This window comes from Diadema antillarum, unplaced genomic scaffold (assembly GCF_040938485.1).
Source record: "Diadema antillarum isolate AM-2024a unplaced genomic scaffold, OU_Dant_1.0 scf00000101, whole genome shotgun sequence".
NCBI classification, from domain to species: domain Eukaryota; kingdom Metazoa; phylum Echinodermata; class Echinoidea; order Diadematoida; family Diadematidae; genus Diadema; species Diadema antillarum.
Genome location: NW_027270990.1, coordinates 969,940 through 983,284, shown reverse-complemented (window position 1 = coordinate 983,284; position 13,345 = coordinate 969,940). Strand labels below are relative to the sequence as shown.

The following is a 13,345-nucleotide window of genomic DNA, read 5'->3' as shown; positions in this document are numbered from 1 at the left end:
TGCTTGCATTTGATTTGTGGTGTGCAGGCATGGAGATGGTCTATTCGATGCCATGTGTGCACTGCTCATGCCTGCGGTTGCATCTTAATGGGAGATAAAGTTCAAGTCCATGAAAGCTAATGACTTCAGCATCGACGGTAGTCAGAGAAGACTTTCTAGAGCACAGAAATACGGGAATTCAGATGTTTAACTGGCAGCTGCAGTTGATTAGGAACCCCAAACCAACAGTCCGTACCTTGGAAGTGCCGGCCCCTGATAACCGGTATTGTGTGTCCGTGGGATCATCAAATGCTCTGTCCTTGGTGGCTATTATTCAATTACGCTGTTTGATGTGCCTATCATCGGTCGTCGAGAAAAGAGACCCAATTCAAAGGTTACAGCATTATTTCCACTTTATTAAGCATCGGCTTGCATGCATTCCATCCTTTCTGTAATTATTTCATGTTTAATCATCTATTTTTTTTTTTTATGAAGGTCTTTACATGAGAAGTCACTGAATTCTTGTCTCAGTCAGTATTTCTGTTCCCCCTTGAGGGCATGGTCGTAGCCAATAGGAAAGCCCGACTCATTCACATATCAACCAATTATAGTGCACCTGTCTTGAAGCCATGGCACAACTTGAGAGTTGTGTAATTTTTTTATTGCCCGTCATGGCGGCAGCAGCGGCAGCATCAACAATCTGGTGTACTCTCTCTATCTCTGTATAAAGCTTTGATCTATGACCACCAAACTCACACCACAGGTACATAACCTAAAAATGTTGGTCAAGCTCAAATATGGGTGAAGTCCAGCAAGTTCAAAGGTCAAATGGTCAATGAACTTTACCTGATAAGCACTGTACACAAAGTATTGTGGTGTACTCTTAACAACTTTCCACAGCTTTAAGCTGTGACCACCAAATTCAGATCACAGATGCATAACGTAACTTGTTGAGGATGAGTCCCAAGCATGCTCGGGCAAGTGTCTATGTGAAATGCATGTTGTAGCAAAATCAGCCCATCCTCAATGGGTTAAAGGTACCAGTCAAGTTCAAATAATGGTTGCCGTTTGCAAAGGCAGTTCGCAATAATTTGTGGATATGCACAGTCACGGCAAGCGGAGCTCCAATCTCTATGTGCAAGTCCACTGATCGCTGTGTGCGAGTCTACAAATTATTGCAAGCTCCCTTCGCAAAAGGTATTTTCTTGAAACTGAGTGTATGCATTCTTTTCAAGTCCCAAAATGATTATCAAGATATCTGTATGTACTTTATTTGCTTTGCTGTAACAAAATGTTGATATGAGGGAAGAAAACTGATGGTCCCAAGGACTTTGTTATAAGGGACGGTCACCTGTATTCAGTTTCCTTGGTAACACACTGCCTGCCATGCCTATAATTTTTTATACTGATTGGAGTGCAATGAAAATGTCTCAACAAATTTTATCCCCCTTGCGTGCATGTGCGCGTACGTGTGTGTGTGTGTGTGTGTGTGTGTGTGTGTGTGTGTGTGTGTGTGTGTGTGCATGCATGTTCCAATTACAGATGTGTCACTTCGGGAGGGAGTGTAGGAGACCAGACTGTAAGTTCACACACAGCAGCATTGCATCCAGGTCGGCGATGAAATGGACCAAGGACAAGCACATCAGGTATGAAACTGTTTGACTAAAATGTCAGTCTTGGAGGTCTGGATGAAACTGTCGACAGCTTTAAAGGAAACCAAAACCCAAAGAGAAATGTAGATTGAGGGAAAGCAGCAACATCGGTAGAACACATCAGTGAAAGTTTGAGCAAACCCAGACAATTGATGCAAAAGTTATGAATTTTTACAGTTTTTGTGTTGGTGTTGATGAGGAGACTACCAGAGGTTATGATGTCATGTGTGGACATCAATACAAAGAAAATATAAAGGGAATTCCACCAAAAAAAAAAATCACTTTTCTAGCATAATGAAAGAGCACTTGACTAACCACTTTCAGAAAGCAGGGGGAATAATTGCTACTCTTAACATATGTCAGTATCAATTGATGGAATGTAATTTCAATGAAAAATGAATTTGAAAAATGAATTTTTGTGGAATTGCCGTTATATTTTCTTTATATTGTTGTCCACACATGAGATCATAACCTCTAGTAGTCTCGTCATCCAGCGGTTCCAACACCAAAACATTAAGAATTCATAACTTTCGCATCAATTGTCTGATTTTCCTCAAACTTTCACTGATGTGTTCTACCAATATTGCTGCTTTCACTCAATCCACATTTCTGTTTGGGTATTGGTTTCCTGTAAGAAAACTGTGGAGATATGCACAGCTACTGAAAGAAGAAGTTTGTTTTATGTTTTGAAACTGGGGGTGGGGGGGGGGGGGAGGGGACTCTGAGTTATCCAATGGAAAGATGTGCTTTCATATTCTAAATGTCCATGGTATCATTCTTCAGGCATGTCATAGAATTGGGTGATGATTAGTGCAGGGTGTGTTTTTTTTTATGTTGATACAGTCCTCCAGATGTCATGTGAATGTAGGTACAGTATCCTTATTGTTGGACATCCGGGTATTTGGCGGCAGCTGGAGTGAAAACAAACCCAATTAGTGATTGATTACATGTATTTGAGACAAAATTATCTACTTGCATTCCGTAATTGGCTTTGATAATCCATGAAACTGTCAGATATGGTCCATTTTAACGTTTCTGATAGCCACAACTTGACAAGAAATGTTATTGAGAAATTATGTGAAAGAATGGTAGATGGAGGATTTTTGAACACTGACACCATGTCGTGTGTATGAGCGCATAGATTTTTGTATGGTTTATAGTACACTGCATGCTTGTGCCTGCACAGCGTTCACACCGATTCACACTCCAGCTTTGCACAGTCACTGTAAAGGCAAGCTGTTTATTTTTACTCCAGCTTCACTGGAAGTGGCGTATACATGACCATGAGAATACATTAGCAGGTCATGATGAAATACTGCTAATTGACTATGAATAAACTGATATTAAAGTCACCATGTGTCATGCAGACCTTTCTGTGTCTTTTCCCCACTCCCCTTTCTCATCTTACCCTCTACAGTCAAAGACAGTTTGTAAGCAAGGCAACCTCCCTACCAGGCCATCATCCCTCCTGAACTGTTGACACTGGGGCCGCCAACCTCCTCCCCAGGCCATCCACCCCTCATGAACTGTCAATACCAGGGCTGCCGCACATCCACAAAACACCCTCGCCCGCTCAGAATGCTATGCTTATCGGAGGAATCAGTGCTGCCTTGCCCGACATGAAGGACACTTGCATCCCCAAAGGCTTAGGCCAATCAGTTTCATCATCAGGACAACAACTGCCCCTGGACACTCACTCACACATACACACACACACAACCAACCAAACTGTGTGTGCTTGATTGCAGCACACAGTAATGGAATACAGTCACCAAGTGCATGTATGAGAAACGTAAAGATTGTTGTGCTGGGAAAGCCTGTAATGTGTAGGAAAAAGAGAAAAGCATAACCACTCATCAATTTTGTGGAATCCCGGTTTAAGACGTAAGCTTAGAAAACTCACATGACTGATCTGACAGTATCATTCATTTCTAAAAATTTGCTCTTCCATGTGGTGATCCACGTATATATACTATATGAATTGATATTTGGTAGTGTTGTTCACCCCCTAAAGGAAGCTCCTTGATAAACTTACTTTGATTGAAAGGTATTAAAGGGGAAAATCCAGCCCAAATATAAGTTGGTCTGATAAAAAAGAATGAAATCTAATGAGTTCAAGGGTAAAAATTTGACTGAAATCGGATGAAAAACAAGGAAGTTATGACATTTTGAAGTTTGCTAATTTCTGCAAAACAGTTCTTGTTCAGTGCATGAATATATGCAAATGATGAAATAACGATGTCATAACCTCGCAATTTTCCATTGATTGTGTAAAAAAAAAAATGAAGAAAATTAAATGTTTCCGTCATTGAAGTCTGAAATATATTATTCCTAGTTGAATAACTTCAGGAAAGTGATCAGTTAGATACAGTATACGAGGAATTGAGCCTCCGGCATAATTAGGGTTAAATGAAAAACCAGAAATTTCCAAATTTCTTGTACAAATTATATGGCAAGTTGTGTGGGAATGACATGCTCACTTTGCCCTTGGCTTATTCATATTGACTGTTCAAGAACTGTTTCCCCCAAAAATAGCGAAACTTCATAATGTCATAACTTCCTTACGTTTCATCTGATTTCGATCAAAATTATATCGTTGAACTCATGATATTTTTACTCTTTCTTATCAGTCTGACTTATATTTGGACTGGATTTCCCCTTTAATAGCCAGGAGCACTCCAGAGCATTTCTCAAATGGGCTGAATAACAAATAGTCACTCAGTGGTCAGAGAGTATCAGTGGCTTGGGATTGACACAAAAAGCAGAGAAACAGTTGCAAAGTGAATGGTAATTAGATTTTATTGTTCACACTCTCTTGAGTAGGTTAACGTTTGCATGTGACTTGATGATCTGAGAGCTGGATGTATTCTTCGTAATTACACTCGTGCGTTGGCTGAAACATTTTGAGCAAGCTCGACACATTTCCACAACACAGCAGATCGATATTGCTTGCAGTAGAGCACAGGGGCGGATCCAGGAATTCTGTAAAGGGGGGGGGGCGTGACTAGTATTTCTGGTGCCACTTCCGGGTTTCATTTCATTTTTTTCTTTTTATTTCTTTTGTTTTTAACGAAAAATAAAGGGGGGGGGGGGCGTGCGCCCGTTGCGCCCACCTCTGAATCCGCCACTGGAGCATGCACCATAATTACTGAAGACCATTAGCCTTTTTAATAGCCTTTGACGGTTGGAAATATCGTTGTTGCTGGAAATAGCCACGGGTTTACTTTGAATGTATAAGGTATACTTGCGTCACAAGGGAAAAAAGCAAAGTTTGAGATCTTCTGATGTACAATTTGTATGTAAGGCTGTGGGAAATGCCTTTTTTTTTAATCTCGTGCCCTTAACTTTGTCTGTGTAAGAAGAGCTGCCAGTCTTATGTTCTCATGACATTTAAGTTTTTTATGTGTCCGCCACAAAGTGCATCAGCAGAGGCATGATGTTTTCGGGTTGTCTGTCTATTCATCTGTAATGAATATTTTAAATGATGAACTTAAGAATCCAAATGAATCTTGGCATATCAGGGGCGGATCCCGGAATCCTGCAAAGGGGGGCACAAAGCAGTTTATTTACCACTTTGATCAGCTGACAAGCAAAAAAAAAGGCTTGAGCACAACACAATCGGCTGACAAGGATGGTTTCTGTCAAAGAAAAGGGGGGGGGGGGGTGTTTGGGGGTGCACGCTCGCCCTTTCAATTTTTTCTTGTTATATCTTTTATATGATTAATAAAGAAAGAAAGTAAAATTAAAGGGGGCACGCGCCTGGTATGCCCCCTCCTGGATCCGCCACTGCATATGTACATGAATATGTGAGTGGACAAAGTTGTGCCTTTCATCTTGGGGGTGCATGTGCTCAAGGTCACAGGTCAAGGTCCAATTTTAAAATTTCACTATTTTCCCCATATCACTGCAAAGCCTGAAAGTATTGTCATGAAATTTAAGTGTATGTATTACCAGACAGGAAAGATTCTGTATAAAAATTTGGAGGCCATAAGGTCAAAGGTATGAAGTCAAGTGAAAATGCAAAACTTGAACTTTTTTCAATATCTCAGAAATTGATCAAGGTATCTTCATGAGACTAAATAGATATACATGTGATTTTCTGAGGAAGATTTTTGGTTATGGGGTCAAGATCAAAGATCAGGTTAAAAAGAAAAACATTCAATACTGAAATTACACTATTTTGCTAAAAATAAGAAATGACTCAATGTGTACACTTAATTCAACTTCATTACTGCTTATTTTGGCTATGAAGTCAAAAGTCAAGTGAAATTGCTAAAATTTCATGATTTTTCTGCATATTTTGAAAATGGCTCGGAGTATTTGTTATGAAAATTGGTGCATATACAGTATATTGCTAGATACTAAATATTTGCCATGCATGTGAAAGTGTTATCTCACATTGGCAAGATATACTGAAGACCCATTGAGCAAATGATGTGATGTAGTGGAAGCATGAAAGTCGTCATGGCGGCATTTCTAGTTTTTCATCAAAGACTAGAAAATATGTTTCTGGAATAAAAGGTAAAGATTTTTAACTGCAATTTGATTTGGCCTGTATACTATGTGTAATTTTCCACCAAGATATTTCGCCAAGATGTGTTCTTTGTTATCTCCAAAATGTGTTTCACATATAGAATGAATTTGGGTTGGTTTTTTTGTTGTTGTTGCCGTTTTTTGATACCGTGTAGACATTGGCAGTTCTCCTCAAGGCATTTTCCCTTTACTGGCAAGGCTATGGTATGTTCAAGATTTAAATATTGTTACATGATGGATAACACCTTTAATCTCAAATGTCATTGTGCATCTCAGGGATGAAGTTATTTAAAGGAAATGGTTTGTGATGGTCAGTGGTTAACACGACTGTACAGTATGTCCCCCCCCCCCCCAAAAAAAAAGAAAAAGAAAAGAAGAAATACGATTGGATTTTTGCGTCAATAACTTCCAATACGATTTAACTGTCTGAAAGTTATTTCAGGGTCTTAAAATATAACATCTTAGCTATATTTTGCAGAAAACCCCATTCAACTTTGTTGAGTGGTCACAGAGATACGCGGATCATTGTAAAACAGTTCATGGGTCTGATTCTTCCAACTTGCACTTGGATGCTCTTGGACCTGCATATTAATGTGTGAACACAATGGACAGAACTTGGAGGGAAGGGATTCCTGACATGCTCTACAAATATCCTCATTTCTCTTTGACCACTGAAGCAAATGGGATGGGGTTTTTTGTAAGATGTGGGTAATAAGTTATAGTTTCACACACTGAAATTGTATTTGGATTGACTTGCCATTTTTAAAGTTATTGTTGCAGTGGGTCCCATTGTATTTTTTTTTTTTTTTTTGGGGGGGGGGGGGGACATAGAGTAAAGTGAACAAAGCATAGATGACAAGTCAAATGTTTATCTTCTTCACATTTTTAATGAGGTTGTGTTCATAATGTTACCTCTCTTCCATATAATCCATTTATTTGCCAGTATGAACTTTGCCTTGATTTCAAAGTTTTTCGAGTTCTTACAAGGTAACCACAGTCTGTTAAATTGTTTGTTTGTTCCATCTTCCCACTTTTGCTTTTGTAATGTGCTAGCCTTTTTTTTCAATTGATGGAATTTCATCTTTTAATTTCAATTGTGGCATTTCTTCTGTAAGAAACCAAGAAGCCTTTTAGATTTACATCAAACTTCTTTGTTGCTGTTGTTGGGGCTGGGGCTGGGGCTGGGATGCTTCTCAAAAGCATCTTTCAGAGAACAAGGTCTTCAATTGATTGTCCAGATGCTCGGAAAAATAAGTACATAATAGGGCTATAACAGTTTTGTGTTTATTACACAAGACATTTGCAAGGCATGCCATTTTGCATATGTGAAGCATGTGCTGCATAAGTCCCAGTTATCAGGTATGTAACCCTGTAGAAGTGGATATTTTTTGTGTGAGTAATTTTTCGCGCTCTGCTGAGTAAGATTTTCACACGTTTTTAGTTCATTGAAATTAAGACATTACATAATGGTACGTAACAGGTAAACATATCTGTGTGCTTTTATTTTGACAGTAAATTCTGGTCGTATGAAATGCGTAAAAATCTCTACTCCACAAAAATTTCCACTCTTACAGCAGACTGTATTGAATGATGGATAATTGATTTTATTGAGCTTGCACAAAAAAGCAAGATCCATCAAAAATGAGTATGCATATAAAACATCATATATTTTTTCCCTTTTTTTGAAAGTTTAAGATGTGACATTTGTACAGCTGTGGTGAATTTTGTCAAAGTTTATTGCACATAAATTGTGGGTCTGAAGCCTTTAAGACCAACACAAGCCTACATAGTGATTGCCTTGGAGTGTCATTTAAAGAGTGCATGTAATTTGAGTCGGTTGTGGCAGTCGGGGCATTTATCGTGTGAGTACACTGATCATTTCAATACACTGATCACTTGGATACATTGATCACTGTAATATCACTTCAGGTCATTAATCACTTTGATACATTAATCACAAGGCTACATCACAATATCAAAACAATAGTGCTGTAGTTACATTGGAAGCTGTCTGCAGTGTAAGAGCCACACCTGACCCAATGTTAGTGCACCGTCTCAATGTCTCAACCCCCATTTCTTTCCCTCGTGGGAGAAAGTAAGTGGTTTGATACCTGCAACTTGGTAATATATCAACTGCTTTTATCTCCTGCTGTCATCTGTGCAGCTCTCAGTCATCTCTCAGTGTAACTGCATTTGCAAATGTGCATCCTATACACCTGTTTGTCACCTGACTTTGCCCCCCCCCCCCCCCCCCCCCCCCCCGCCAGCTAGATGGCCACTAATCTGATAGAATATTTCCCATATGAAATGAAGCTGGGGTCCTGGCTTAGAACTTGAAAAATTACCTTGGTGGTTATTGAGTCCGATGTCTTGATTTGAAGAAAAAAACAGAGCCTGGTAAAGAGATATAACATTATTGTTAAACACGAGGAGATTGGGACTACATATCTCGTAAAGCCGCTTGTCAGTAAAAGATAAAACCCGTCAGATGAATATAGCTTTGGGCATCACTGTTCTTGATATAGATGGTTTATAAATTCAAGAGTGTCTATATAATTTGGCGGTGTAGGGATTTAGTGTGTTTTTATAATCGGTGAAGTGATGTAACTTGCCCTACATTATTTTAATGTCAAAATAAGTAAAAGTGAAATGCAGACAGTGCGTTGATACCTTTAGCCAATGCTTTGCACAAAGGTAATTTGACAGCGGGTCATTGTGACATTGGCATGCACCAAGGAGAGGAAGATGAGGGGACAAAATGGTCACAGAAATTTACCCAAGCTTTAACCCATTCTATACTGAATTATGAAATGCCCGTAGACTTAATACGCCAACTTCCTGTCCTGTCCTTTGTTTGGGGAGTAAGAGTTAGAAGGGAGGGGAGAGAGAGAGAGAAAAAAAGACCCACCTTGAATGCATTGAATGGAGAAAAGCAAGAGGGCATCAATTTGTGTTCCAGTTTATGTCTGAAGTTGCCGAGTACATGGGAGGCAAGATTTATGGCCTGAAATTTCATAATTCATTTTCCCATTTGCCTGGACTCTGTCTGTCTGTCTGTCTGTCTGTCTGTCTCCATCTCTCTTGTGTTTCTATATCCTTCTTTTGCTTTTGTTGTGTTTTGCTGGTTTGGGCTTTAGTAGGACTTATTATGTTTTTAATGATATGGATTGGTAAATGTTGTATAACTTGCCCTACATTCTAAGTTGTGTCAAAATGACAAAAAGTACAAGACAGACTGTTTATATTTATATACAGTCCCATGAGGAATTATTTGTGTGTGTGTGTGTGTGTGTGTGTGTGTGTGTGTGTGTGTGTTCAGCTTGATTTAAGTTTGAAATGGGTGTGAATTTCATGGTCAGTTTGTTCTAAGTAAAACACCAAAAACGATTTCACATAGCACCGACAGGGTTGAAGGTTGTAACGCCTTTCATATGTATTCTCCCAAGTCTAATGGCGTTCAGTTTTACGTGGTCGGCCGCTAAGTGAAGATGATGAATTTATCACCATCTTTCATTAAAACAGACAGCCTCTGTCCTTATCCTTTCACTGAAATCACTCAAATGATATTATGCACGTACTTGTAAGCCCCAGGGGTGAAGGATTTGGTGAGCATTCGTTTTCCATTACAGAAAAAAAATGCAATAAAAGTTTTGAATTCGCCATGTGAGGCATGCCGATATGGTGTAACAATGATGAAATACCGTTCTCATTGCTTTCGGGGATGACTACATTAAAGTACCGTACGTACTGCTTTCATCGTCGGATCGAAACGTTTTTGGAAATAAATCCTCATGGTTGGGACTCTGGCAGGATATAGCTACGATAATCATGAAATATTATATAGATGATGACTGGCGGGGGAGGGAACATACAGAATGTTCCACCCGAAGGGTTTGAAATAGCATTTCAAACCCTGAGGGTGGAACGTTTGGTACATGTTCCCAACAACAAAAGTCATCATCTGTTAGGGTTATAGTCAAATCACACTTTCGTACGCATTACAATAATCGGTCATCTGCTTTTTCACATTGTATTCTATGGAATAGGCAAATTTATCCTATCGATTGCGTTAAAAAAATATGATCGTTCAATCGTTACGTATCGTTTGTCATTTGTTACGTGAAAATGTTTTCCCATGGGAGAACATTACAAAAGTGTTCTGCCCATCTGGGCGAACATAACAAAATATATGCCTCCATCACGTGACTGCGTTTAGCCAGTCACTAACCGGTATTTGACTAACCCATTTATCAGATATCAGTCTTTGTGCTTTAGGGCGTTACTATATATGCATATTGTATGTAGACTTTGTCGACATCTTTGCTATTTCCTCCGCCCATAATTTGGTGTAAGCCTACCTGGCTTCGTCCGAGCACTGCATGTATATAACGGGTATCATACACGCTCTCATGAAATATTCATGTAGCCTGTACATTTTCTTTCTTCGTACGAGAGTTAAAGGGAATGTGCGATGTACATACATGTTTACTTGTGTTCATTATTGATACCCTGATCATCACTTTTTGCGGCCGAATGAATGTCTAAAAATGTTATGTATTTTATTACTTATTTTATTTTTCTTCAGATTATTGATATCACCCTCCCACACACACAGTCACACACATCATCATCATCATCATCAACAACAACAACAATAGCAACAACTTCCAAACGAAGATTCTGCCAGTGACATCATCTGCCATAGTAAAGTAGATATGATTAACAAAAAACATTGCAGGGAGACATGCAACTTGTGCTCGGTCTAGGGGAATGTGCATTCCAATGTCTTTTGTTAATCATATTTGTATGTTAGCAATGATTGACATAATCAACTACTAGCAGAATCTTGGCATGGAATGATTTTTTTTTTCTTTTTGTGGGAGTATCCAAGTAATCTGAACAGAAAGGCAGAAATTTAGAATATGACACATAGATATTCCTTTGGCCACTAACTGTTATAGTGATGATCAGGATAATATGCATCAATAGAACACGCACTTGCATTGCACAGTAATCCCTTTAAGTAGGCCTTGGTGTCAAGCATTGCGCAAAGGTAATGTAGAGCTAGGCTAAGCTTGCATTATTTTCTCTAGACACGCAGTTGACGTTATATCTTATGACTTTTTTTTTCTTCTCGACTTTGCAAATCAACACTAACATCCATCAAACGTCTGATCGTCTGAAGCCCACTCAGTGTTGTTTTCTTAAGTCACTTGCACTTACAAACTGCGATACAATTTACTAATATTAATGAATCGAGGGTTTATATTGGTTCAGAAGATGAGAGGTTTACGCGATAAGGAGGACAAGAAGAAGGAAGAGAAAGCAGGATAAGAAACCTGAAGAATAGATGGGGGAGAAAACTAGGAAGAAGAAGATGGAGAAGAAAACGAAAGGAAGGTAAGAAAAAGGCAAAAATACGAAGAAGAAAAAAATCCTTAGAAGAGAAGAGAGGCTACCATAAAGGCCCAGAACATCATCGTTTGCTAACTTAATCAATCCGAAGTGCTGTTTACGCTGGAAACCTTGTTATTTTCATTTATCTATGAGTTGGCAATTCATGCCATTTTAATTATTGAATTCATGATTATTATTATTGTCATTATCATTATTATCAATACTACTACACTTAAAAACGCAAATGTTGAATCAACATTTAAAAGGGCCGAGGAGTGACAGCATTTTTGAAGTGTTGCATCCAACTTTTAAAATAACATTTTAAATGTTGAATCTAGCAGGAAAACCAACACTTTGAAAATGTTGTCACTCCTCGGCCCTTTTAAATGCTAATTCAACATTTGTGTTTTTAGAGTGTACTACTACTATGATAGTATTTTGAGGGGTTTTTCCCCACCAATTTCATTCTCTCTGTCCATCTCATGATTTTGATAAGCATTCACTTTTGGTCCATCTCAGAGGACGTCTCTGGGTTTGACACTAAGACAGTATGGCGCAAACAATGGAGTGGTGTGCAGAACACCGCAAGAAAGATCTGATCTCCGAGTCAACCACCGATCGAGCCAGCAGGCTTTGATCTCCCCAGGAAGCAATGGGCCACGCTGAACCTGCTGAACCTTGTGCGAGCACTCCATTTCAGACCAGCTCACCAACCATGCGATTGCTGTCACGAAGATCAGACACACCAGTCACACTACTCACTCCGACGCGGCGCTTCCCCAAGGGTCTTTGCGAAATTCACCGGACATCCGGGGATGTTACCCTGCTCACTGCACACATTTTGAATAATCATACAAAAGGATGGGATCAAAATGCTTATATCCGATTTGAAGTTTGTAACCACTGATTTAGATGCTTGAAAAGAATTTTGGAATTCAATTACATTCACTTCAAATTAGCTTTGCATCATTAAAAAATATATCAGACATCACAGAGTGCAATGTCATACAACAGGGGGCAAAGGCAAACAGACAAACAGGCACTAGAAGTCAATAAATGCAGCGGATGTGGAGACTAGCAAAGGCCCTTGACCTGTTAGGCTGGTTTCTGTTTGAAGTACATTTATATATACATGAAATCTGATTTAAAAATATCAAAACTACATCGATAAAAAATACGTTACCGACTTATACAGCGTATAATTACACAGAAACAAAATTCCGCATTACAGACTTACAACATAAAAACAGGCATATCTATATTGATTTATACTTCTACTTTTTTAACAGTTATGATTTAAGATTTCTTTGAATAATATCAAGAGTATTTCTTTCTCAACCTTATCACAGATCATGTATATCAAAGTTTTTGCCCCGTAAGCAATATTGAATTCTGAGAGAATCATATATCTATCTATATATATATATGTATAAGTGCGAAGAGTTTGTGATGGATTCAGGAAAAGGTGCTCTATGCTAATATATATTAAATGGTATTGTACAAACACGTTGTCAAGGGTGCTGTTCGTTATTCCGAAGGTTCGCTATTCCGAAGGTTCGTTATTCCGAAGATTCGCTATTCCTAAGATTCGTTACTCCGAAGGTTCGTTAATCCGAAACACACAAATTCCCTATATCTAGAGGTTCGTTAATCCAAAAATGAAAAAGGGTTACATTTGTGGCGTTATTCCGAAGGTTCGTTATTCCAAAGATTTGTTAATCCGAAAATGAAATTCGGAATAACGAACCTTCGGAATATCGAATCTTCGGACTGAAGAGCCTTCG

General features: G+C 38.8%; 1 protein-coding gene across 1 annotated transcript in view; it reads left to right on the top strand.

Moving 5' to 3' along the window:
• Positions 1-3,170, top strand: part of LOC139718909 (uncharacterized) — a 79,139-nt gene extending 75,969 nt beyond the window's left edge. The window contains exons 14-15 of the mRNA XM_071630358.1: positions 1,522-1,625; positions 3,049-3,170. Coding sequence (XP_071486459.1) covers positions 1,522-1,625; positions 3,049-3,103 — 159 coding nt within the window. The 3' untranslated portion in view covers positions 3,104-3,170. The remainder of the gene's footprint in view (positions 1-1,521; positions 1,626-3,048) is intronic.
• The last annotated feature ends 10,175 nt before the right edge of the window (positions 3,171-13,345 follow it).